Source organism: Myotis daubentonii, chromosome 3 (genome assembly GCF_963259705.1).
Source record: "Myotis daubentonii chromosome 3, mMyoDau2.1, whole genome shotgun sequence".
Taxonomy (NCBI): domain Eukaryota; kingdom Metazoa; phylum Chordata; class Mammalia; order Chiroptera; family Vespertilionidae; genus Myotis; species Myotis daubentonii.
In genome coordinates this window covers 212,767,632-212,793,790 of record NC_081842.1, presented here as the reverse complement: position 1 = coordinate 212,793,790, position 26,159 = coordinate 212,767,632, and the positions used below count along the sequence as shown (strand labels likewise).

At 59.0% G+C, this 26,159-nt stretch overlaps 1 protein-coding gene across 2 annotated transcripts in view; it reads right to left on the bottom strand.

Annotated features, from left to right (window-relative positions):
- Positions 1-429: 429 nt before the first annotated feature.
- The window catches only part of DHRS3 (dehydrogenase/reductase 3), a 41,258-nt gene continuing 15,528 nt past the window's right edge, over positions 430-26,159 (bottom strand). For both annotated transcript variants that reach the window (XM_059691213.1, XM_059691212.1), the window contains 5 exons: positions 8,862-9,005; positions 8,100-8,219; positions 7,517-7,755; positions 3,454-3,579; positions 430-946 (listed from right to left, as the gene is read on the bottom strand). In XM_059691213.1, coding sequence (XP_059547196.1) covers positions 862-946; positions 3,454-3,579; positions 7,517-7,755; positions 8,100-8,219; positions 8,862-9,005 — 714 coding nt within the window. In that variant the 3' untranslated portion in view covers positions 430-861. The remainder of the gene's footprint in view (positions 947-3,453; positions 3,580-7,516; positions 7,756-8,099; positions 8,220-8,861; positions 9,006-26,159) is intronic.

The window sequence follows — 26,159 nt, the reverse complement described above, 5'->3', positions numbered from 1 at the left end:
GCCTGGTGGTGCTGGTGTCTTCAGGGTTTTGGCTTCTCAGCAACAGTCCCCTCTGGTGCCCAGCCCGTGCCCAGTAGACACCGGTGCCCAATGGAGACTGATCTGCTCTCCTGAGTTGGTGGTTTCGTGGTGGGTGGGGCGGTGGCAGCGCAGAGGGCTGCTCTGCAGCCTAGTTCACGGCCATTCAGGGAAGCGGGTAGGGAAGCAAAGTGCCCCCTAACCCGTGGCGTTGGGAGGAGCCTGGCAGAGTCAGCAAGGACCCTGCATGCCCAGGCCCAGGCTCCAATTTCCCTCCCGATCTCCGCCCCCTCCTCGCCCATCTCACTCCTGTCCGCTGGGTCCCCACACAGACCAGTTCTCCTTCAAAGGACGAGGTGTATGGTTGGGACGGGTCCCTTCCCCACTGCCACCAAGGACCAGGGCCAAGGATTTCAACAAAGCAACTCGCAGAAGCCATCTCTCTTTATTTTTCATTCCTGCCGTTCAACCAGTTTGCAGAAGCTGAGTGGATGTTGGAGGGGAAGGAGGGTCATCTGGGCGCCGACCCCCCCAGAAATAGTCTTTGCGCACTGCCGAGGCTGGTTAGATTTGAGAAGCAATTTAACAATAAACTCTACAGAATCAGAAATGTACAAAAGTGTCAAGGCGGCTGCTGGCTGGTTTCCGCCTGGGGGCCAGAGTTACGCCCATCAGTCCTGTGCAAAGGTCCTGGGGCTGGCGGGGGGCACCGGATTCTTCCCCAAGAGAGGACAGGCCTGCCCACCCAGCAGAAGTGTGCCCAGGGGCAGGCACGCGGGTGTGTGCCCAGGTGCCACGGCCCCCGCAGGCCCCGTGGCTTGCGAGGAGGTCTACGTCCTGCCTTTATGTCCGCCCTTTGAAAGTGTTCATGCAGGTGTAGGTTCCTGAGAATCTGTGGATCTCCTCCAGCGCGGCCTGCGGGAGTATGCTGGGGGCAGGCAGCGAGGAGAGAGAAGACAAGATGGTCAGCGGGTGGGGGGCCAGCAGCTGGGTCGCCTGTGGCCACACAAGATGGCGCAGTAGAGGGATGCCCTAAACTCTCCCCACCCCCTCTCGCAAGCCCACAAGCCACCCCCCACCCACCCACCATGGAGGAAGGGCTTTCAAGTAAGCGGCTAAACCGCTGCTTACAAGGCAAAGGCTGGGTGGTGGAAATAAACTTTCAAAGCCGCATTCTTGGCATTTTAGGTATCTCAGAGTTCAAGTAACTCCAAATGCCACTTAGTCAACAAATATTTACTACGTGGGGCCGAGGGCTTATGTGCTAGGTGTCACCTCCTCCAGGGAAACTCTCCGCACTCACGCCCAGGCTCTCCTTGGGCCCTGCTGTGGTCCTGACTGTCTACTTGCCAGGCCCAGATGGTTCACCTCTGCGTCTGGCCCCGAGCACAGGGCCGGCATGAGAGGGCCTCAGTCCACTTGTTGAATCAAATTGAAGGGCCCTCGCCCACTTTGGTGCAACATGGGAAAGACCCCCTTCTGGAGAGAGCAATCTGGAAGGCTTCCTGGGGGCGGTGTCAATGGCGTGGAGCCTGTAAAGATTTCTCTTGGGGAAGGTGAAGACGGGGTGCAGTGCGGGGCACGGGGAGGAGGGGGGCCTCTGCTTCCTGTGGGAAAGTAGCAGGGGGCAGAACAGAACGCGTAGGCTGGGGGCTTCCTGTGAGTGCACTGACACGTTCTAGCCGTTTTCTACAATGTCTGCAAGGCGGCTGACAAGCTCCTGGGGTGGAAGGAGGCAGCCTGCTCTCCTCAGGGCTCACGGAGGCAGCCGAGGAGCATCTCAGAGCAACAGGCAGCATGGCCTGAGGGAGGCCGCGGTGTGGCCCCAGTGCCCTCAGGTGCCCCCAGCCCCGACCCTGCTCCGTGGCTCTGAGTGTGAGGAGGAAGGGCTGGTGGACGCCCTCCGCTGTGAGGTGTCTGCCTGCAGCTGGAGCCACGGGACACAGCCAGAGGGAAGCTGTTTCCTGGGAGCTGGTGTCTGATAAAGGGACTTGGGTGCTTCACTTCCCATAAGAGCCTCTGGGGCAGAGGGTGCAGCCAGCCAGGGCCTGGGGGCTGGACGTGGCGGGGGCCCAGAGGAGCCGGGAGTCCGTGGCCATGAAACCTGCGTCGGCGGCAGGGAATGGCCCTTGCGGTTTGGGACTCCACGGGAAGGGTTTGCTGCCCAAGGTCTGGAAGGTTCTAGGGACTGGGATGCTGGGCGGATCCTGGAGGCAGCCCATCTCCCCTCCTCAGCCCACTCCCGGGTGGTCTGCCCCGGGAAACACACCTGACTAGCTCCATGACATTCTGTGGACCCTGCAGCATCCTAAGCTCTGTCTTCCCCACCAGGTTAAACTTCCTGAAGGCTGCGGCCAACAAGTAGGCTCCAAAATAGTGGTTCTCAAAGTGTGGCCCGGGAACCCTTGGGGGTACCTGAGGTCTCTTTGGTGGTCTGCGAGGTCAAGCTACTTGTATAATCAGACTAAGATGTTATTTGCCTTTTCACGCATCCTCTCACAACAGATTAAAATCAGAAGCAGATAGAATCCGGTTGTCTTCAATTACGTTAGGGTTCAGGGGTTCTCAACCTGTGGGTCGCGACCCCATTGGCAGGGTCGCCTAAGACCAATCTGCCTATCAGATATTTACATTACGACTCATAACAGTAGCAACAAAAATAATTTTACGGTTGGGTCACAACATGAGGAACTGTATTTAAAGGGCCAGAAGGTTGAGAACCACAGCGTTAGATGCTAAAGAGCTTCGCAAGAAAGGAAAACAATGCCATTCTCCTCACTGCATTCTTTTTTCTCTTTTGAAAATTTACTTACTTTTCATAAGAAATCATTGATGTGAACACGGAATTGATTGAATGAATATTGTGAAGATAAGCACGTGTATAAATCTTGTAAAATGTTTTCCCAGTTTTCATTTCTAAGACAGTAAGCAGTAATAATACAGCTCACATAAGCTGAAGCTCTTTGGGCACCTCAATAGTTGTTAAGGTTGCAGCCCTGGCTGGTTTGGCTCAATGGATAGAGCGTCGGTCTGCGGACCGAAAGGTCCCAGGTTTGATTCCCGTCAAGGGCACATGCCTGGGTTGCGGGCTTGGTCCAATGTGCAGGAGGCAGCCGATCAATGATTCCCTTTCATCACTGATGTTTCTCTCTCTCTCTTCCTCTCCCTTCTTCTCTGAAATCAATAAAAATAAATTTAAAAGAAATAATTTTTAAGGTTGTACAGGGGTCCTGCGACCAGCACGTTTGAGAACCACGGCCCCAAATTCAGGACAGGACACCCTTGGCACACAAGCCCCCACTCCTCGTCCCCACACCCACAGCAAACATGATGAATGGATCCCGTGGTACTTTCTCCTGCCTGCGGCCTCTTCCCCACAGGGTCCATGGGCGGTTGACAGGAGCCTGGCCCAGTGCCTGCTCCCCAGCCTCGTACCTTTTCAAGATAATGAGGACATGCATCGTCCAGGGGAGCAGGAGGAGCGCCTGGTTGAGCTGCACGGCCTCCACCGTCCTCCGGGCCACCGTCTCCGGCTTCAGGGGGGGGAAGAGGTTGGGGAACCTGAACGCAGGGAGAGACACAATGGGTTTCCCCAGGGAAGCAGGTGCCGCTGCGGAAAGTGCCCGTGGCTGACAGGTCTGGGTCATCCCTTCGGCGTCTCCGTGAGAAGACCTGTGATGGGGAGACCCGAGACCTGCTGGGCACCTCTTTCCTCCCCCCTCGCCCCCCCAGATGTGTCAGAAGATCCCGACTCCCTCCCTCTGCCCACTGAGTCTCCTTTTGAGAATCAAGAACTCGCAGCCCAGCCACCAGGGCCCCAACCCCCGGGCTCCCCATGTTCTCTAGAGCCCTGCTCACTCCTGGGGGCGGGGGCTGCCTGCCGCCTGGCCCCCTCTCTTCCCTCCTCTGCTCCGACAGTCCCGGCCAGTCTTTTGGTTCCTGTCACCGAAGTCCTTTCCTGTCTCAGGGTCTTTCACCAGCTCTCCCACCAGGGAGGCGTCTTGGCTGGTCCACTCAGAGCGGCCTCTGACCTCGGCCCCCTGCTAATGTGCTTCCCCGCATTCACCCCGCATTCACCCCGCATGGCCTGCCTGCCGGCTTGTTTCTTTATGAATGGCCTGTCTCCCCCACCGGGTGTGCGTTCCCCGAGGGCAGAGGTCTGCTGTATCCCCCAAGTGCTGTGTCGGCCACATAACAGGTGCTCAATAAACGCTTGCTGAATGGCTGGGTGAATGAGTGACTGGCTCTTCCCCAGGTGTGTCCTGCTGGAGGCAGGGACTCTGCGGAGAAGGGCCTTCTCTGCCCCCCCCCCCACCCGCCCGCTGGCTCACTCACGCACGGATGCACTGAAACCTTTAGAGTGCTTTCCATGGGGTGACAGATGGATACACGATTGAATAAGCAAACATCAGGGCTCCTCATGCCCAGTCACCGGCTTCCGGCCTGAGACCCACAGACCGATGACGCCCCTGAGTGCCAGGCCTGGTCTAAGTGCTCACCGGGAATCACTCACCCCAATTCACAGAGAGGGAAACGGAGGCTCCGGGGAGTGGGTGGCGGGTGAGGCCTGCACAGAGCCCAGGCTCCGCCCCCGCCCTCGCCCACTGCCCTCGGAGGCACAGCGCTGATGCCTCCGGCTCTGACCTCAATCCCACAAAGGGCTTGTGAGCTGCCCTGGCACCAGGAGGATTAAGGCGGGTGAGTCACCTGGGTCTGATGTCACCCTGAGCAAAGGGCAACTCCTGGGCCCCCCACGCCGACTGGCTGGCCTCTGAGAGTCCAGGGATCCCCCCCCCGCCCCCTCCCCCCGAGCTTCCTTAGTGAGCTCGCTGGTGTTGGAGCCCCACAGACACGGCAGACAGTCTGGCTTTCCATCCTCACCTGGGCCAGTCCTGCTCCTGGGGGAAGGGCAGACAGAGGAGAGACCCAGCTCCATGGGCCCAGAGAGGGCGGGCCCTTCCAGGCAGGGCCCCTGCAGGAGGACCTGAGGGCTGCCTCAGTTCACCTCGGTGGGAGGAACCGGCTCCTTTCTCTCCGTGGGGGTGGGGTGAGTATACAGAGCCAACAGGGCTTCCAACTCTCATGGAGGCAGCACCCACTCTGCAAAAAGCTTGCTCAGCCAATTGCTATCTGTGTGGCCTTGGGCAGTGAGCTTGCTTCTCTGAGCCTCAGTTCTCTCGTCTGTGAAATGGGGAGAGAGCTCGCTGGGGGGGGGGGGCTAATTGGGGACAATGTTTCTAAAGCATCTGCTGTGGCTGGAACACAGGTCAATCCATGGCAATTAACAAATAGCAAGCACCCACCCCTACAGCCCTGCTGCTGGGAAACCCATTGATTTTGTCCTAAACATCCGCCTCCCACCCTCCAGCCCGGGGAGCCGCTAGGCCTGGCTGGGGCGGAAGCCAATGCTGTTCCTCCTTTTCTTCTTCTTCAGGAAATGAGACTGGTGCTGACCAATCACCCCTTACTACTCTTCTCCTCGGCCCTCGGGCCTCCCCTGCCGCCAGGTAGCGAGCTAGAATCCCTACGCAGGAGCATGGGACCCAGGGCGCAGGGCACTCTCACCCACCCCTTCTTACAGAGGAGCAGCCCAAGGCACAGAGGGCCAGATGGGGGCACGGAGCTGGGATGTGGTGCCAGGCAGTTTGGACCCACACTTGGCACGACTGTGGGAAAATGACTTGGGAAAACCTTGCATTTCCTTCTTAAGGGGATGGAGAGGAAACGGCTGCAAGGCGAGGTCTGTGCCCAGGGCGCCCACTAGCACTGTGACTGCCGCCGCTGCATCGCCACCCACTGTGCACTTACGGAGCACTTCCTGTATGCCCAGATACAAGGCACCAAACCCAGACCTCACGGGGGAGGGGGGGGGGTAACCAACATGGAACAGCAATAGGCATTAATCCAGCCCCCTCCACATTCAGAATCTATGATCATCTGTATCCAAGTCAGGTGGGAGTGTACACTCTGTGGCACACTGAAGACAGGGCCTCCAGGAAGGTTCATAACAGATGCCTTTAGGAAGGAGTTTATTGTTAGTGGTGCGTGGGCAAGTGAGCTTAGTGGTTAGAGCATCGCCCCGCGCACTGAAGGGTCATGCGTTTGATTCCCGGTCAAGGGCACGTATCTCGGTTGCAGGTTTGATCCCCAGCCCCCCAGTGGGGCACATGAGGGAGGCAACCAATGGATGCGTCTCTCTCACATGGATGTTTCTCTCTCCCGCCCTCCCCCCTCCCCTTCTCTCTCCCTTCTACTCTCTCTATAAAGCAATGGAAAAAATATCCTCGGGTGAGGATTAACAACACCAAAAAGGAGCTGTGGTTCGTTACCGAGCCTGGAGCATGCCCCAGGCTTTGCTCTAGATGTTACGTGTGTTGCCTTTAATTCTCCTAATAATCCCGAGGAGGAAATATTATTCCCACGGTTTTACAGACGAAGTAAAGTGAAGTAAAAGCTCAGAGAGGTAACAAAACTGGCTCGCGATTTCACAGCCGCCCAGCAGCTGAGGTGTGATTCAAAGCCAGGCGCTTTGATTCCTGATCCCCAAACCATCCTCAATCACCATCGCGAAGGGACAGTGAGTGATCCCACATGGCACCTACGCCACCGGACGCCTATAACTTGCAGATAATAAAAGGCATCCAACGTAAGTGTGCAGCGGGGTTAACTTTTACCTTTGTAACCACCGCCCAGATCAAGAAGAGAGAACATTCCTGAACGTCTAGAGCAGTGATGGCGAACCTTTTGAGCTCGGCGTGTCAGCATTTTGAAAAACCCTACCTTAACTCTGGTGCCGTGTCTCATATAGAAATTTTTTGATCTTTGCCACCATAGTAAAACAAAGACTTATATTTTTGATATTTATTTTAATATTTAATTGCCACTTAACAAAGAAAAATCAACCAAAAAAATGAGTTCGTGTGTCACCTCTGACACGCGTGTCATAGGTTCGCCATCACTGGTCTAGAAGGTTCTCTCGTGCTCCCTGGCAGGCTCTCCCCGCTCCAGGGGTGCTCCGGTTCTGACTTCTATCACCACGGCCCCGTCTTGCCTGCTCCAGAACTTCACGCAGACGGAACCACACAGAGTGCACTCTCTGCCTCTGACCTCTCTTGATCAACGAAATGCTTTTCCATCCCGTGCCCTTGACCGGGAATCAAACTCATGACCCTTCAGTGCGAGAGGCGATGCTCTAACCACTGAGCCCACCTGCCCCCACACCACTAACACCGAGAGCCTCAGTGTCCACACTGCTCTCTTCTCACGGTGGGTGACCTTCCACTGCACGCAGCGGGACTTGTAAAAGCTCCCAGCCTGAGAAGCAGGACCCCACCCCCGACAGGGCCCCCCTGTCTCACAGAGTTGGGGGCCAGGGCTCAAAGCCAAAGGGAACGGGCTCTAGTGCTTTTTATATTTGTGCTCTCTCTGTGCATAAGCCTCTCTCCTGGCCCAGCCTGCAGGGGGCCTGGCCGGGGGAGGGGGTCCCCTGCTCACTGACCTGACCCTCATGCCCTGGAACATCTCGGTGCTGGTGTGGAAGGGCAGCACGGTGGTGGCGCTGACGCCCGGGCAGTCCAGCAGCCCCAGGGTCAGGCTCTCCATGAAGGCGAAGGCCGAGGCCTTGGAGGTGCAGTAGTCGATGGCTCCGGGGATGGCGGACAGCGCCAGCACGGAGTTGAGGCACACGATGTGGCCGTTCTGCAGCTCCAGCATGCGCGGCAGGAAGGCCTTGGTGGTCTGAGGGTGGGCGGGGCGGGGGGTCAGTGTGGAGTGGATGTACCTCCCCGAAGCCCCTCTCCCCCTCTCTCAGGGGGCACAGACCACCCTGCACGCACGCGCTGCCCAGCGATGGAGCCTCCTGGGACAGCGGGGGCCGGGGCGGCCTGCCCTGCACCCACAGCCGGGAGACGCCTCCTGGGCCCATCGTTCCTCCTGTCCAGCACTTTGTCGGTGGGTGTCCCCCTGGGCCTGAGCCCAAGCCCTGGCGAGCCTCCCCTACCTCCCTCACGGCCCCCAGGCCCTGGAGGGAAGGCACTTGTCCCTGCCACGCCCAGGCCTGGTCTGTGCCCAACAGTCCTCACCCAGAACTGGCCCAGCGTGTTGATGTGCTGCGACTTGAGGAGGGCGTCGTCGTCGCTGTCCATGAGGCTCTTCCCGTGGACCACGGCGGCGTTGTTCACCAGGATGGTGATGTCACCCACCTGCAGGCGGGAGGGGCCGCCGCTCTGTCAGGGCAGCCCCGGGCCTGGCCCCCTCCCCCCGGCCACGGGACCTGGGCGGCCACGCCGCCACGCTGAGCACCGGCCTTGATTTGTAGGATGGAGCTTATGACCAGACCAGAGATGTTCTGAGGATTGGAAGTCATTTATGGCGCAGCACCGACGTGGCACAGAGCGCGTTAACCACAAGTGAGGTTACCGTTACATAAAAAGGAACGTTTACCGGGTGCCAGAGGCTTAACAGATGGTCTTTGCTCTCTGGGAGCTCACTGACTCGCTCAGTCGAAATGACAGCTGGAGCCACGAGAAGCCTTTTCCCAGAGGGCAATGGGACCTTTGCCCCGGGAGCTAGAATAGACACAAGGTCTAAATGCCAAAGGGGACAAGAGATGGTTACTCCTGTCATTCATCAACCCATACCCCTCCCTGGTCCCTGCTCCCGCAACACACACATGCACACTCATACATGCATGCACACACATGTGCATACACACTCGGGCCGGCTTCACGGGAGAGTCCCCAGAAAGGCTCTGGAAACAGCCGTTCTGCCATCGCAATGCTGGGCCCCAGGACACAGGGCTGTTCCCTTCAGCTGAGCGAGGACAGCCCTCCCAGGCGGCTCACCTTCTCCCGCACGGCCTTGGCCGTCTGGTACACCTCCTCCCGGTTGCCCACGTCACAGATGAAGTAGTGGCACTCCGTGCCCATCTGCCGGATCTCCTCTGTCGTCTCCTTCAGGCACTTCTCGGTGCGGCCCCAGAGGACGATCTGGAAGGAGAGGATAAGGCGCTGAACAGGTGGTCGCCGAGCAAGCCGTCGCGGTTCAAGGACCGCCACCAGACATTCAGTATCCACGGAATCTGCCAGAGACTGGCCTTCCCGGTTCCACCCAGAGGGAGTATGCAAAGCAAATGAACAAGATGGCTTTTTAAAAGGGATACAGCCCGGCCGGCGTGGTCAGCGGTGGAGCACCAACCTATGAACCAGGAGGTCACGGCTCGATTCCTGGTCAGGGCACATGCCCAGGTTCCAGGCTCCATCCCCAGTGTGGAGCGTGCAGGGGGCAGCCGATCAATGATACTCTCTCATCATTGATGGTTCTCTCTCTCTCTCTCTCTCTCTCTCTCTCTCTCTCTCTCTCTCTCCCTCTCCCTTCCAGTCTGAAATCAATAAAAATGTATTTTTTAAAAAACAACCACCACCTTCTTAAAAGAAAAAAAAGACACAGCCGAAGCCGCAGTGAGCCAGTAGGTTCCGGGCCCATTCCTGACCTCAGTCGTTGACGTGGTATTTACAAGCCTGAGCCATTCCTTCCAGCAGGTCCCCTCCTGCCAGCCCCATTCCAGCCATCCCACACAGCTATAACGAAGCAATCACTGAGCTCTTTCTGCAGAATGTTCCAGAATGTTCTCAGCTGGGAACAAGCTGGCCTTCTCACCAGCGAGGTCTGGAGCCAGCTTTATGGACACGGCGGTTAGATCGCACCGGGAGGTTCCGGCCGCGAGGCGCCTGTGCTAAGCCGAGCCTCCACCTGGCTGCGGTCACACTTGGTCACACCCGGAAGGAGGGCCAGGCGCAGAGGCAGCCAGGCTCCCGCTGAGAAGGAAACGGCCTCCCCACCCCCAAGTTCATAAACTCGGGGCTCATCACGCCAGGAGGGGACCCTGGCAGGACCAGAAGATGGATTCTTAAAGGGGTTGGACAAACTGATGAATGGCCGGCCATAACGGCTCCACAGAGAAGCCTGGCTGTCTCAACATTCGACCTGAGCGAGAAGGACACACTCATGACCTGCCCTTGGGCCCAGAGAGGCAGGCCCTGTCGGCCAAAGGGTCGTGGGCGGGGGGACTGGACCCCAAGGAAGACTCCACTTAGCGCAGAGGGAGGGAAGACGGGGGCTGGACGCCATTGGAAAGAGGAAGAGACGAAGGCTCCTGGGATTTGTCTAACGGGTTTCTATGTGTATTTCTCCTCTTGCTTTTTAAAATTATCGATGAAATGCCCCTTTAGAAATAAACCCCACGTGAAAGCCAGCACAAAGGTCACATCCCACGTCCCGGTCCACATCTTCTCACTCCACCAGCAGCGGACGAGGACAGACGGGCTGTGCGGGAGGCAAACATTGCCAAGGGGGTTACGGACGGGGCAGCGATCAGCCCGACCAGGGCCCCGAGGATTCTGCACTTTGAAACACAGGATAGAAAGGTTCTCCGATAATCGGTTGTTGGCAGTTACGGTTTATCAACCATTTACCTTGAAATCTCAGCACCTGCCCTCCAGTGGAAAGTGCCCCGAGTAAGTGTGGCTGGTGGTCTCCAGTGAATTTTATTTTATTTTTTTTATTGAGTTTTTAAAACGTCTGAACTCGTTTTTAGAAAGAAAATAAAAGTGTTTTCTCAACCACTTACACATCTCTGGGAAAGCCTGGTTTGAAAGCCCACCTTGTCCAACCACTTTCTTTATTTTAAAGAAATAAATTTTTCGCCCTAACCCGTTTGGCTCAGTGGATAGAGCGTCGGCCTGGGGACTGAAGGGTCCCAGGTTTGATTCCGGCCAAGGGCATGTACCTTGGTTGCGGGCATATCCCCAGTAGGGAGATGTGCAGGAGGCAGCTGATCGATGTTTCTCTCTCATCGATGTTTCTAACTCTCTATCCCCTCTCCCTTCCTCTCTGTAAAAAATCAATAAGATATATTTTTAAAAAAAGAAATAAATTTTTCTTGACACCAGGAAGGGCTGGGAGGGGGCCTCCACCAGTGGCTCTGTGACCCAGAAGTGCATCCAGGGCGAACGGACCGCAAGGAGACAGGCTCCAGGGACCCCTCCTTGTCTGCTGACCTAAGAACAGAACTAACCTGCGTCCCCAGGAGAGGCTGGAGCGTCACTGCATGGAGCAGATTAGACCCAAACATCTCCTCTAGGAAGGCAATTCGGTGCAGGCATGCTCCACCGCCCAGGCCACCCGGCCTGTAGCCACTGTCACCCAGCTTCCTTCCATCCTTCCTTGTCACTCCATCTGTCTGTCCACCATCATCCATCCCCTCACTCCTTCCTTCCTTCTACCCACCCCAACACCCATCCATCCATCCATCCCTCATTCCTTCCTTCTACCACCCTGCCTCCACCCATCAGTTCATATCCATCCATATCCATCCATCGATCCATCCATCCATCCCTCATTCCTTCCTTCTACCACCCTGCCTCCACCCATCAGTTCATATCCATCCATATCCATCCATCCATCCATCCCTCATTCCTTCCTTCTACCACCCTGCCTCCACCCATCAGTTCATATCCATCCATATCCATCCATCCATCCATCCCTCATTCCTTCCTTCTACCACCCTGCCTCCATCCATCAGTTCATATCCATCCATCCATCCATCCATCCATCCATCCATCCATCCATCCATATCCATCCATCCCTCATTCCTTCCTTCTACCACCCTGCCTCCATCCATCAGTTCATATCCATCCATCCATCCATCCATCCATCCATCCATCCATCCATCCATCTTCTGAGTACGCCCGAGTGAGCTTTAGGTAACCCTTGGCCCCCTTTCTCCTGCTCTTGTCCCTGCCTAACCCCATCCCACCTCCAGCTCACAAGAGAAACAGGACCCTGGGGCTTGCGCAGTTCCCTAAGGTCTGGTGAGGCTGGGAGAGGTGCCTCTGGGGACTCAGAGATTTCTGGACAAGTTGACAGGAGAGGAAGCTTAAAGTGTGGGGGGGTCTTGTTGGGAGGTGCAGGGGTCTAGATGCCGGGAGCACAAGTGGTCACCTCCGAGGGTCTAGAGCAGCATCCCAGATGGGTGCCCTTCATTCTGGGGACCCTGGGCTCCTCTCAGCACAAACAGGTGTGCACGGGATTCCTGCAAAAGGGGTGCCGAGGGCCGGGAGGCTGCTGGGCCAGATGAACTCTTCCTGGACCCCCACGTTCTCAGGTATGGCAAGGAGGGCAGGGGTCTAACGCCCCAGTGTGGTCTGTCTGCCCAGGAAACTGGCAGTCAGGGCCCTGGGAGGCCAGCCCTGTGTGTGTGGCTAGGACAAGCTGGAGGTGGCATCAGGAAGGGAAGTGAAGGCTGTGCCCATGCTCCCCGAGGGTGGGGGATGCAGCCAGGTGGGCTCTGAGGTGTGGCCATTTCCTCTCGAGGCTCCGATGAGGAGGCCCCTGGTGGCGGGGCCTGGCCTCCTCAGGTCTGTGCTCGAAGCCTCACAGCCCGGGCTTTGCGACAGCTTTGCTTTCTCCCTCCCACCCCCCACCCCCTTCCCCACACACACAGGGCTGGGAGCCTGGGTTCTGGCTCGTCCGTTTTCACAGCGCTGTGCCCCGCACGACCCATGCTGTTTGTTGAGTGAATGCGTGAAAGTTCAGGATCACAGGTGGGATGGGGCAGGAGGTGGTTAAAGCAGCGGTCGCCAGCCTTTCCGACCTCACAGACCACTGGCTGGCGACTGCTGGGCGAAAGGGCCTCTCTAAGCCCGAGACCACCCCATCTTCCTCGACTAGAAGTCGTTTAGGGTCTCGGAACCCTCAACAGTCTACTTAGACCAACAGCCAGCAAGCCCTGGGGTTTTCCTCCCCCAGTCCGCTGCCCAGGCCCCTGTGGGGACCCGGAGTCACGGACCAGGAAGCTGGCTGGTGCCGCTCAGCTGGCCCACCCGGTGGCCCCTGCCCAGAGCCACCTGTTGTCTGCCCTGGACAGCTGACAGGAGAGGCCCACCCAGCGCCACACGGGGGCGAGGACCAGGCGGGCAGGAGCAGGGTCTTGGAGGAGGCGGGGTAGGCAGGCTGGGGAGGGGACAGATTTATGAGTCCGTGGACCCAGTGTGGCCTCCTCCTCACTGACTCCCCCGATGGGGAGCAGCTGGGCAGGGTCAGTGGCCCAGGATTTATGCCTAAGCTGGGTTTACAAATAAGGGCTCAGGGCAGCTCAACACCTCCCGGCCTCCCTCCCCCTGGGGCAGACGGTTAGTTTCTGTCCTCCTGCGCCCGTGACTGGCGAGGGGGTAAGAGGACAAAGACCTACGGCCTCCCGGGCGGTGGGCCCACACTGGCCACAGCCGCCCCGCCTGGCCAGGGCCTGTTCCCCCTCCCCCCTTTCCCGCCCCCCCTTCCCCGCCGCCAGAGCTGACCTCACGGAGGCAACAGCCAGCCCCAAAGTTGAAGGCTGTAGTTGTCCACTTTTTATAGGAAATAAAGGCCCAAAGTCACACTCAGTGGGTGGCGGAGGCAGGCTTCAAACCCAGAGCCCTGTCTTCCACAGAGGCCCCCCTGAACCCCGAGACACCGTGGGATATTGTGAGCTTTGAGAGTTCTACTCCCAAGTGCCGGGTGCCCTCAATCGGCGCTCATTCCCACCCAGACCTTCCTGAGCTCTGTCTCGCTCCACAGCCACAGCCACGCGTCCATCTGTGCGAGGGCCGGCCGCTGTGCCTGGGGCCTGGCAGCCAGCAGAGAACAACAGACGTGGCCCCTGTCCCCGGAGCCCATGTTCCAGCGGAGGAAGACCCAGAGGAAGGAGAAAACCATTGAACGCAAATTACCATGAGCAGGATAAAGAATAAACGGGGAACTTGTATTAAATGGGGGTGGGCGGTATGGGGCTGCCATATTACATCCTTGTATAATAAGGAAACTGCAGCTCAGAGAGGCTGAGCAACTTGTCTGAAGCCGCACAGCAACTGAGTGACAGAGCTGAGCTTGGAACGGAGACTTTTCACCATCATTCCCTCCCCCAGTGGGAGAAGAGCCATTTCCTCTCTTCAGGCGGTCTCGTGGGGATTAGCACACAGAAGCTAAGAGTTCAGTGAGCGTTCTCATTACTGTTTCCCGGGGGGCGGGGAGGTAGGGGGAAGAGCTGAGAAAAATCACAGAATACACACACACACACACACACACACACACACACACACAGCACAGCCTCTCAATGTACCCTGCTCTGCAGCCATTCGAACAGTGGTTCTCAACCTTCCTAATGCCGCGACCCCTTAATACAGTTCGTGTTGTGGTGACCCCCAATTTCATGGTTACAAATTGAACATAATGAAAGCATAGTGATTAATCACAAAAACAATATGTAATTATATATGTGTTTTCCGATGGTCTTAGGCGACCCCTGTGAAAGGGTCGTTCGACCGCCAAAGGGGTCGCGACCCACAGGTTGAGAACCTCTGCATTAGAACGATGAATGCTCACAACATGGAGAAACGCTCAGAGGTCTAAGGTTCAGGGAAAGGGTGCGGCGTTAGCCATAGAGGGTCAGCTCAGCTCCATCAGCTCAGCAGGTTCATGGACGTCACCAGGCCGCGTGGGATCGTGGCTGGCTCCGTCCGCTTCCTTCTGCTGGTCTGTACAAGAAGTGTCTAAAGGGCAAGTACCCTTATTTATGACCTTAAGAACGGAAGGCAGACTAAGCTTCCCCTGCAAGTCAGACCCCAACTAGACGTTTTGCACACGGGTAACTCAGCCGTGCAGGTCCAACCCCTGCGGCTCCCGTCCCTGGCAGTGCCTGTCCGGGGCTCCCATCCGTTGTCCGCATCTCTCTCCTGTTGCTGAGTGCATGGATGAGGGAGTGCTGGGCTCCAGAGTTCCGGCGTGCACCTGCTCCTTACCCAGCGCACTTGGCCCTGTGTGCTGTCATCGCCATTCTGAGTCTACACCCTGTCTCCCGGAAGGCAGGGACTAAATCTCACCCATCGTGGGTTCCCTGTGGCCCTCCCTACTGCCCAGCACCGGCTGTGCGTCTTTGTTTTAAATGCCAAGTGTACTTGTGGACTCCTATTCATCCTGCAGAACCCTGCTAGAATGCCCCTTCAGTTCTGAAGCCTCTCTGGCTGCTCCTTCCATCCTCCCTACAACACGACACCGAGGCTAACATCTGGGAGAACTCGCCGTGGGCCAGGTGCTGTGCCGAGTACATCCACGTGCTTTCTCCTCTCATCCTCACAGTCCCACGTGGGGGTGGCCACTCTCTCCATTTTATGGGCGAGGCTCAGACAGATAAACTGACTCACCCAAGTTCATACCGCTCAGAATTAGCAGAGCAGTGTGACTCAGAATTCATGTTCCCTACCGTCAGCCCTGACCCTGGTTCGTGCCTCTGCTGGGCACTGGGCCTGTCTGTGAACATCCCTGCCTCCCGAGTTCACGAGGTCCTCCGGGTTGTCCTACTCATCTCAGAACCTCAGCACCCAGCACGGGCCAGGCACAGCTAACACTGCCACAGGGCCCTGGCCCCAGGGGGACTCCAGAAAGCTCTGCTGGCCAGAGAACAGGCCCTTCTCCGCCCAGCCTTGCCTTCCTCGCCCAGAGGGGCTCACACGAATGCCTGGACTTGACATTCACGGCTAGAGCTCAGCTGCAGAGCACAGCTCCCCCAGGGACGTCAGCCGGGTGGTCTCGGGCGGGTCCCAGGAGGAGCATTTGGTTATAATTGGCAGCTCTGGGAAGATCAGGTCCCTGGGCAGGTCTTTGGAGGCCAGCTCGTGTCCCACGGGCGCCGTGTATTGGATCGGGGCGCCACTGAGTTGGCTTCTCAGAAGCAAAGAAAATACCCACCAGAGACCCCAAACCACGGCAGGGTGGGCGGGGTGGACGGTCACCGTGTGGAGGGTGCACAGTTTCGTCCGCCAGCACCTCCAGCAGGAGGACACTCATAAAAATCTATCCCGTGGCCAGATGAGAGCACGCAAGCAGCAGGGAGTGCAAGCATCGAGGGTCAGACCAGGGTGCTGGCGGGAAGTGCACGGTGGGTGCCCGTGTGTGGGCAGGTGACATCTGAAACGTGGACACCCACACTCTTAGAGGTGCACGCGTGTGTGAGTTAAACGTGGAGCTCCCCCTCTCCCCCATCTCCGTCCATTTCCAAAAGGAGATCCCGGCGTGGGTAGCGTGGCCCAGAACTCGGGAGCCGCTGCCTGGCTCAGCTTTCTGATCCGCCACTCAGGACTCACACGAGCGTGGACACCCCACTTAGCCGCGCTACAAATTACGGTTATTCGAGCACCCGCTTTGAAGGGTGGCTGGCTGGGTGAAAAAAGGACAGGATACGTGTTAGCTATTGTTATTGTTATTAACTCAGGAACAGAGATAGACACCCCCCCCCCCAACTTGCTCACAGAAGTTCCCACTGTCTGTCACAGAACGGGAGTCATCGGGGTGACAGAGGCCTGGGGCCTCTGCTTCTGGACTCTTAGAGACCCCCTGTTCCATCCTTCCCCTGACTGAGCCGGCCTCTTCCGTCCACACCCCGGCCCGGCCCAGCCCGGAAAGGTGGAGGCCAGCGGCAGAACCTCCCCCCCCCCCCCCCCGCCTCCCCACCCACTGCGGGATGGGCAGCAGATCACCCATCAAGGGGATTTCTCGGTAGGAGAGGTTTTCACGCTGAACTCTGGGGGTTCCGCTGAAGACCCCCGGGGGTTGCTGAGAGCTGGGGCCGGGTAGACAGGGACCTGGTCACCCAGAGCAGTGCTATCTTTATTAGGCTTCTGGACCAGTCAATTCTACAAAGGCTCTGCTGCTAAAAAATACTGAGGTTGGGCCCAACCAGCGTGGCTCAGTGGTTGAGCGTCGACCTACGAACCAGGAGGTCACAGATTCAATGTGTCCCAGTCAGGGCCCATGCTCAGGTGGCGGGCTTGATCCCCAGTGTGGGGTGTGCAGGAGGCAGCCAGTCAATGATTCTCTCTCATCACGGATGTCTCTATCTCTCCCTCCTTCTCCCTTCTTCTCTGAAATCAATAAAAATATGTATTTTTAAAAAGACTGAGGTTTGCCTGCTGCCCCTCTTCCTCCACACACTTTCCTCTCAGGGCAGGGGTGCTTGTTTTGTTTTGTTTCGCCTGAAGGTGTATTTTTCTCGGTGCCTCCAGCTCTCGCTGGGGGTGCGGCCTGTCATCGACAGGCACAGCCAACAAGCCTACCAGCCAGCCCTTCGCGCCAAGACAGCCCTTCAGAACCTATGACAGTGGTCGGGTACCACCCTGAGACCTTTCGGACTTCCTAACCTCCCCCCTTTCCTCCTGGGAGCCCTTTCCAAACTCCCCCTGCCTCTGCCTGCATCTGCCCTTGGTGCAGCCGCAGGCCCGCCGCCTGTGGCCCACCGCTCCCCCACTTCCCAGGGAACCAGGGGTGACACCTCCTGGGCCTGTTAGGCTGCAGACATCCTCCCCTTCCTGTCCCTGCACAGCCGAGCTGCCCACGCAGCAGGCAGGGCTTTCCCACGCAGCCACGCGTGGTGGGCGCATCCTGGCTGCGTCCCGTGGAGCCTGCTGACAATGTCTGGCAGCCGCTGGCTCGGCTGTTGGAGAGGACTGCGCTGAAGGTCCTCCAATTAGATCTCCTCCCACAGGCCCCTGACCGCAGCCTGGAGCCGGACAGACTTCCTCCCGGCTGACATCCAGCCTGGAGCCAGCCCCCGGGAGCCACAGGAGTAACCTCCAGGCCAGCCTGTGCTCTGGGCCGCTGTACCCCGCCCACAGGGGCAAGGTGACCCCGGTCAGGGACACGTCCGTTCGTTGCACAGATAAGCAAGCGCACGCCAATGGCAAGCACTGCACGGCGAGGCGTCCGCCTCCCAGGGGCGGAAAGAACCGCTGACCCGCCCTGGGCCAGTGCATGGCCTTGCTGACCAAGTATCTGCTGAGTGGTGACCGTGATGACCTCACCCCGTGTAAGGATCCCGGGGCCTTCACAGGCTGACAGTGGGGCAGGTGGGGAGGCGGGAATGGCGAGGGCAGCAGATGCCAGGCCCTTTTCTCCCCCTGGACACCCACTGTCCCACATGAGTTGTTTTCTCTCATCTTCCACCCGACCCGCCGGTTTGACCTCTGGAATCAGAAGCCAACCGCTTCCCGTCTCCTCTACGCTGCCGCTCTGGGCCCAGCCTGTCATCCCTCACCTGGACCACAGCAAAGGCCCAACCGGCTCTCCCTGCTTCACCCCCAGAGCCCCTGCCTCTGCCCAGACAGCTCTCAACACAGTGGCCAGAGAGACCCTTCTAGAAAGCAATTGTGGCCATGCTCGCAACTCCCAACGGCTCCCCATTTCACCCAGAGTGAAATCCAGTGTTTACCATGATCGCTTGCCCACCACCTGCCCTCAGCTCTCACCTCCCCGGCCTGATTGGCTCGCTCATCCCTCCTCAGGGGCCACCTCCCTCAGGGCCTTTGCACCAGCTCCTCTGTGTCCTCTTCCCCCAAGCAGCCCCCTCCCCAGCCCTCTTCTTACAGGTTCTGCTCAAGTGTCCCTTTCCCCGAGAGGCCTTCATGCAAAAGGCCCGCCACCCGCACAGACACTCGCTTCCAACCCCACAGGCACTCGCTCCCCAATCCCACAGGCACTCGCTCCCCAACCCCACAGACACTCGCTCCCCAACCCTGCCCTTGCCTTTCAAAAATAATTTCCTATTCATAGACTTTATGTTTTAGAGCAGTTTTAAGGTCACAGCAAAACTGAGTAGAAGGTACGGAGACTCCCCACGTAACCCTGGTCCCCACACGGGCACAGCCTCCCCCAAGATCAACACGAGCACCAGATGGTACATTTGTTACAACCGACGGACCTACACCGACATGTCATTATCGCCTGAGCCCAGGCCCACGCTGGGCGTTGCGCATCCTGTGGGTTTGGACACATGCGTAATGACATGCGCCCACACAGCCGGAGCCCACGGAGCAGTTTCACTGTGTTCTGCCCTGTGTTCTGCCTACTCACCCTTCTTCCCACAACCCCTGGCGGCCACTGATCTTTTTATTGTCGCCATAATTTTGCCTTTTCCAGAAGGTCATGGAGTTGGAATCACACAGCAGGTAGCCTTTCCGGGCTGGCCTCTTTCACTTGGTCACGGGCATGGACGTTCCCCCCAGGTCTTTCCCTGGCCGGATAGCTCATTTCTTTGGAGCCCCGAGTGAGTAACATCCCATTGTCTGGAGGCCGCAGTTCATGTAGCCATTCACCCACTCAAGGGCCACTCGGTGGCAAGTCTGGGCAGTTATGCACAGAGCTGCTGGGAACACCCGCGGGCATGTCCCTGCCCTTTTAGGCTCTTCCCGTGGCCGAGGCACAGGCCTCCCTCGGTGATGGACATCTCGTGACCCCGCGGAGAGAGGACACCCCCTCAAAACCTCACACCATCACCACTCGCCAAGAGCAGGTGCTCAGAAAGCAAGGGTGACAACTGGCTAAGTCGCACCTCCTCCCTGGGTGTGATTCCTGGTCCTCAGTTTGGTTCTGGGACAGCAGGGAACCGCCAGCAGGGCCAACTTCTCCCTTCCAGCCAGGAACCCAGGGGCTGGCGTCTCTTTCCACAAACATGAACCGCCCAGACTGCACTTGGCAAAATACGGGGGTGGGGAAGCTCAGGTCAGAGTTCCTGGCTGATCCCCATGACCTCTGTCCCAGTTCCTCCATCTGAGCTCGGGTGGGAGAAGCCAAGGGAGCAGGAGGTGGGGGTGCCCCCCCCAAAGTACCCCCCCCCCGGGGGATGCCCCCCGCCGGGAGAGGAGAGCCAGCGTGGAGACTGCTTTCCGGCAGGGGGCACACCTTCAGTATTACCATCCTGAGAAATGGGAGCGTAAGTCCAGCCCATGGGTGAGGCTGAGGCAGGCAAGTGTCAAAGCAACACTTGAACCTGGACTCCAAAGCCGAGCTCCATCACTACTCGCCTCCCCTGCCTCATTTGCTCACTGGCTCACTCAGGGCACTGCTGGAGGAAATAAACCCACCCCGCCCTCCTGCAGTTTGCTTTCCTGTGTATACGTGCGAGATGTGTGACAATAAACACAGGGACAATTGACTACATAGTATATAAAGGTGGCCAAACGTGCATGGAAGAAGCAGGGAGCTTCGTGGGGCTGGGAGTGTATTCGGATGGAGGCAGGGACAGGGAAAGCCGCTGATCAGGGAACATTTGGGCAGAGACTTGAGGGACATGGAGGCAGCGAGGCAGACATTCCAGGCCCAGGGACCGGCCAGTGCAAAGGCCCTGGGGTGGGAATGAGTTTGGGGTGTTGGGGGACAGCAAGGAAGCCAAGTGGCTGAGCCGAATGGGAGACAGGAGGTGGGGGCTGTCACCACGGGTGGGGGCTTGGGATTCTACTCCCAGTGATGGGCAGCCCTTCGGAGGGTTGTGAGCAGAGAAATAACAGCGTCTGCCTGGCAGTTTGGAACCCGTCCTGACTGCTGAAGTGAGGTGTGCCATGGGGGTGGGAGCCAGGGTGGAGGGGCCAGTTGGGAGCTGCATGGCAGGTGACAGATGTGGCCGATGGGGGGGGGGGGGTTTGGGGCACTGGGGTGGAGGTGATGGAAAAGGAGCCTCAGGCTGCAGGGCTGGGATGCCAGAGAGGACCCCAGGGTGTGGCCTGAGAACAGCAAGAAGGGCACTGAGGCCCTGAGCTGGCTCTCTAGGGAAGGCCTGGCAAGTCCCAGGTGGGAGAGAGAGAGATCCTGCCTCCTGCCTCGGACCCCAGGTCCCTCCAGCCTCCAGAACACTCGGCTGGAACAGAGGGAGGGGGAGGGCCGGCCCTGAGTGAGGAAGCAGTTCCAGGTGGCCAGGGCGGCCTCCCCAGGCAGAGGTGCCTGGAGGCCCGCCAAGCAGGCCAGCTACCCACCTAGCGCCGCTGGTAAACACGCCAGTTTCCAATAACAAAGTGGCCGGCCATCCCAGCCCTGCCGCCCCCCCCTCCCCCCCCCACGGCACTGACTGGCCATCCCAGCCCTGCCCCCCCGACGGCAAAGAGCGGCCATCCCAGCCCTGCCTCCCCCCCCCCCCACCCCCCCACCCCCCCCCCCCCCCCCCGCTCCGCGGCACTGACTGGCCAGCCCAGCCCTGCCCCCGACGGCGAAGAGCGGCCATCCCAGCCCTGCCTCCCCCCCCCCCACCCCCCCCCCCCCCCCCCCCGCTCCGCGGCACTGACTGGCCATCCCAGCCCTGCCCCCCCGACGGCAAAGAGCGGCCATCCCAGCCCTGCCTCCCCCCCCCCCACCCCCCCACCCCCCCCCCCCCCCCCCCCCCCCCCCGCTCCGCGGCACTGACTGGCCAGCCCAGCCCTGCCCCCGACGGCAAAGAGCGGCCATCCCAGCCTTGCCTCCCCCCCCACCACCACGGCACTGACTGGCCATCCCAGGCCCGCCCCCGACGGCAAAGAGCGGCCATCCTAGCCCTTCCCCCCCCCCGCCCCCCCCCCCCCCCGCGGCACTGACTGGCCAGCCCAGCCCTGCCCCCGACGGCGAAGAGCCGGCGCCTGCTCAGCCCCGAGCCTGCGCTCACATGATGGGGTGAGGGGGTGGCAGGAGGAGCGCCCGGCGAAGCCTCAGCGGGGCTGGCGGGCGGCTCCAGGAAGTCTTTGGGAAAGAGGGCCCAGGGCGGGCGGAGGGTGGGGGCCGCGGGGTCCCGAGAGGGGCTGGGGCGTGGCGGGGCTGCAGTCTCACTCGGCAGCTGGGAAAGGGATGGGAAGGGTAGGTAGATGGGAGGGGCGGGGCGGGGTGAGGGTGCCGAGGGGCAGGATTGGGTTGTGGGGAGGGGTTAGAGGTGGGGTGGAGGCCAGCTCGGGATCTAGACGCAGATGGGGGGGGGGGGCGGGGGAGAGGAAAGGGCGCTGGTTTAGGGTTGGGGTTGGGCGCGGACGGAGCGCCGGCGGAGGAGGAGGGGGGACAGGTTGGGGTGGGGGTGAGGACCTGGAAGGTGTCGGGGTTGGGTGGGGGCGAGGACGGGCGTGGATGGCGGGGCGGGAGGGGGCGGGGGCGGGCGCGGATGGGGGTGAGCGTCCCCTCCCGCGCCGGGACCGCCTTCGCTTCCTCCCTCCAGCGGAGCGGTAAACAAACGCGGTGATGTCACGGGCGCCGCTGACCTGCGGCTGAACCCGGAGCTGTAAATGAGATGCAAGGTGCCAGCAGCCTCGGGCCGGCCCGGCAGCCTGCAGCCACACACGCTCCTCCGCCGGCCTGAGGTTACCCCAGCTGCACACGCGGACAGGATGCTGCAAACGCCACCAGACATTGCAACACGCAGCCAGTCTGCTGGCCGCGGCGTGAACCGTCCCGCCGCCCGCCCTCCGCCGCCCCCCTGGCGGGCACCGGCCCAGCTGGAGCCGGCCTCCCTCCTCCGGAGCATCCCGGGGGCTGGCAGCTTCCACCCATCTGGGGTCAGCCCCTCCAAGGGGGACCGGTCCTGTGCCTCCCCAGGAGGCCTCCAAAGCCAGGGCCGGCCTTCCGGGGCAGCTGTGGGCCTTCTGCCCACCACCCTGGGGAAGGGCCGGCCTGCCCACTCGGCTCTCTCTCCGGGAAGCTCGCTTCTCTTCAGAAGCCAATGCTGGAGGCCCTGCCTCCAGGTTGAAGCAGATGCCAAAGTGCCCCACCAGCCACGCCCCCGCCCACCAAGCAGGGGGTCACCCCTTATTCCGGGGCTCTCCCAGAGTGCCCTGGACCGCATACCCTTGGCAGGCCCAGCGGCATCTGAACTGCCCCTGGGAATGGAAAGCAGCCGGGCTGGGGCCAGGCAGGCCAGCGCTCTGCTCTGGAGTTGATTTGCTGTGTGACTTTCGGATGAGTCACCTGGCATCTCTGGGCTTCATCAGCTCCTCCTGGGAAGTGGGGAGAATCGAAAGTGGCCTCCGGATGCTGGTGTGGGGAAGGTCACAAGTGCAAGAAACCCTCACCAGGCTGCGAGGGTGAATCAGTGCCTCCTGTGTGGCCGGCAGTGAGAACACAGATATGCTGGGAAAAGCGAAGGCAGGCTCTCTACTCACCTGCCTGCCTCGCCCACTGGGCCTCAGGGTTCACTGGGAAAAGCCTGGGGCGGAGGAGACAGGTGAGCAGTCCCCTGGGCCCACGGAGCCCACACACTGGCTCCTCTACCTGGGACCCACCAACTCAGGTCCTTGTGGGGGTTGGGGGAACCTAGAAATGACCCCAAGTCTTTAAAAAGCGCCCCAGGAATGCAGCAGGCACACAGCTTAACACCAGAGCGAATACCAGCTTCCCTTTCACTGAAGTTAATATTTAAATTCTTCTCCCTCTCCTCACCCTGTTTTATTGTCATTGTCTGAAATTTTTAGTCATTTACTTGCTTGTTTCTTGTCTGTTCCCCTCCCCTGACACACACACACCTCTAGGAGAATCTCACCCCAGCACCTGGCTTGGTAATCAGGTTTCTGTAAATAAGGGAACGAATGAATGAAATCATTTTTGCCTGCCTCCCCTGTGGAACGGGTGATAATGCCCCTTGACGGGGACCTTGGAAAGGAAAAGGTCGGCCACCCATGGGTCATGGCTGTGATGCGGACCGCCTGTGGGCCCTCACGTACAAGGCCCCACGCAAAATGAAGAGTTGGGCCCCTTCTTCCAAAATTATTGAGAATTTTCCAAGGCGGCGGCAGCAGGGCCTTAACAAGCAGGGCACCTCTGAGCCGGGTCCAGTGTGACTGCACAGGTCGCGAAGCCAGGACACCGGCCAGGACGATGACGCAGAGGGGGCTCAACAGCGATAGGCCGCGTGAGCGAATGCCCGGGCATGTGCTCCACCCCTTCCCTGGGCAGCAGGACAGCTGTGTGAGGCAGCATTGTGCCACACCCCCCAAAGGGAGGGCTGACAGCAGCTGGCCAAGCAAGGGGTGCCTGCACACACGTCCCTGCTACCCTTGCAAAAGGCAAAAGCAGTCAATATGAAAGCACATTAGAGGGGGGGGGGGCCAAGTCATCACAGAGCAGTGGTCGCCATCCGGAGCACTGATTCAGGAGCCTCCCAAGTGCTACCGTGACCCACAACGCCTACCCCTCGGCTCCACAACCCCCCAAACTCCAAAATCCTTTTTTCCCTTCATTTGGCCCATGCATTTAGGCGAGTCCTCAAGGGGCCGTGGACCTGAGCTATGGGTCCATGTTAGAGATGAGACGCTGAGGTCCTGGAAATGTCGAGGGCACAGCCAGGACCGCAATCCTGGGCAGCACTTCCGGGGGGTGCTGGCGGAGGGGAGAGTTTAGCTGTTGTTTGGGAGAGGACAGACAGACTTTTTATCGGGGTGTCTCTTTCAGCATCCCCATCCTCCCCAACCTGGGCTTCGGAGGTCCCCGAGCTGGCGTGTCCCAGGGAGACCCTCCACTGATTTTGCATTGGCCTCCCAAGGACAAGCTTCAAATGACTGGCCGGCGGTGCCAGGGTAACTGTCTATCCTACGGCTATTAATTCGGAGTCATTTCAATCTCCGCTGATGAAGGTCAAACGTCACAGAGTTGACCCTTCCCTCTGGCTGGTGGCTGGCACCCACTGTCAGTCTGCGGACCTGGGCCCACAGGGCTGGACGTCGCAGCGGGAAATGGCCCGGTCAGCACATCCTACAAGGGCCGGATGTTGGGAACCAACCTGAATGGGCCTGGGCCCAGGAAGCCAGTGGGCCGGGGTTTCCCTTCAGCGCCAGCCCGGCAGAGAGTGGCTGTTAGTGGCCCAGAGACCCAGCCCTGCCCGTCGGAGAATCGGGCTTTCCTCCCCTTCCTTTCCGAGGCCTGGCCGTGCATCCTGCTTTGGCTCCCTAGTGCTTCCAAATCAAACTTCACGGCCACCAAGCTCTGCGAGGCCTGGCCCTGCCCATCTCCACTGCTCCGCGCTCACACTTTCGTTCTGGCCAGCCCAAACTCCGGGATTCCTCGAAGGGGTCCAACTCTCCCAACTCTCCTTTTCCAGACACGCTCTTTCCCTCTGCCTGGGGTGTTTTCCTCCTGCATCCACCTCATCCCCAGTGCCTCGCCTTAGACCAGCGGTTCTCAACCTGTGGGTCGCGAACCCTTCGGGGGTCGAACGACCCTTTCACAGGGGTTGCTTAAGACCATTGGAAAACACACATATAATTACATATTGTTTTTGTGATTAATCACTATGCTTTGTGTTCAATTTGTAACAATGAAATTGGGGGTCACCACAACATGAGGAACTGTATGAAAGGGTCGCGGCATTAGGAAGGTTGAGAACCACTGCCTTAGGCCCTAGTCCTAGCCATTGCCAGCCTTTCTTCCCCAGAAGCGAGATTGCCTGAGCCTCAGTTTCCTCATTTTAAAAATGGGGTCAGTAATAGTGCCTACCTCATAGGGTTGCTCTGAGGACCTAATCAGATTATCCCTGTAAGTCAGTGTGTAGGAAAAATTTTAATAATGATTCAAAAATCGGTGGGGGGAGGGGGGTGGGCTAAAAGGGGTCAATGGGGATAACGGGAAGTATGTAATACTTTCAACAATAAAGATTTAATAATAAAAGATTAAAAAAAAAAAAAAAAAGACAGGTTGGAAGCCACGCCCTATGCTCATACTTTGCCATGGTTTGCTCCATCAAAGCGCCCACCACACCATAGTGTCACTGACCTTCACGGGTCCATCTGCCCAGCGAGAGCCAGGACGGGCCCTGGAACCCAGTGTTTTCCCCTGTGGTGCCCACCTGGTCCCTGTGACCTAGGAAAGGCCCTGCACGTCCTCCCCGCCGCCCCTTCCCTCCCCATGGGAAGCCTTCCAGCTGACCCAGAGTCTTCCCTTCTGTGAGCAGCTGCCCACCCAGCTCGGGGTCAATTAAAGATTCCCGTTGCTATTTTGCTCTCCAAGGGCAAACCCTCCCCGATGACGTCCTACTGCCCTGGTCACATTGCCAGATGCGCTGCAACGGGGACAGTGACATCTTCCATCCCTGGTGACCCTGGGTGGCACCTGGAACAGCTGGTGAGGGGGCAGATCCAACAGTGATCTCTGCGCGGCTGGCCTGCGCGGGCAGCAGTCTCCCGGAATGCTCCCGGGCCCTGGGAGGGTGGGACTAGACCAGTAGTCGGCAAACTCATTAGTCAACAGAGCCAAATATCAACAGTACAACGATTGAAATCTCTTTTGAGAGCCAAATTTTTTAAACTGAAACTACATAGGTAGGTACATTGTTATTAACTTAATTA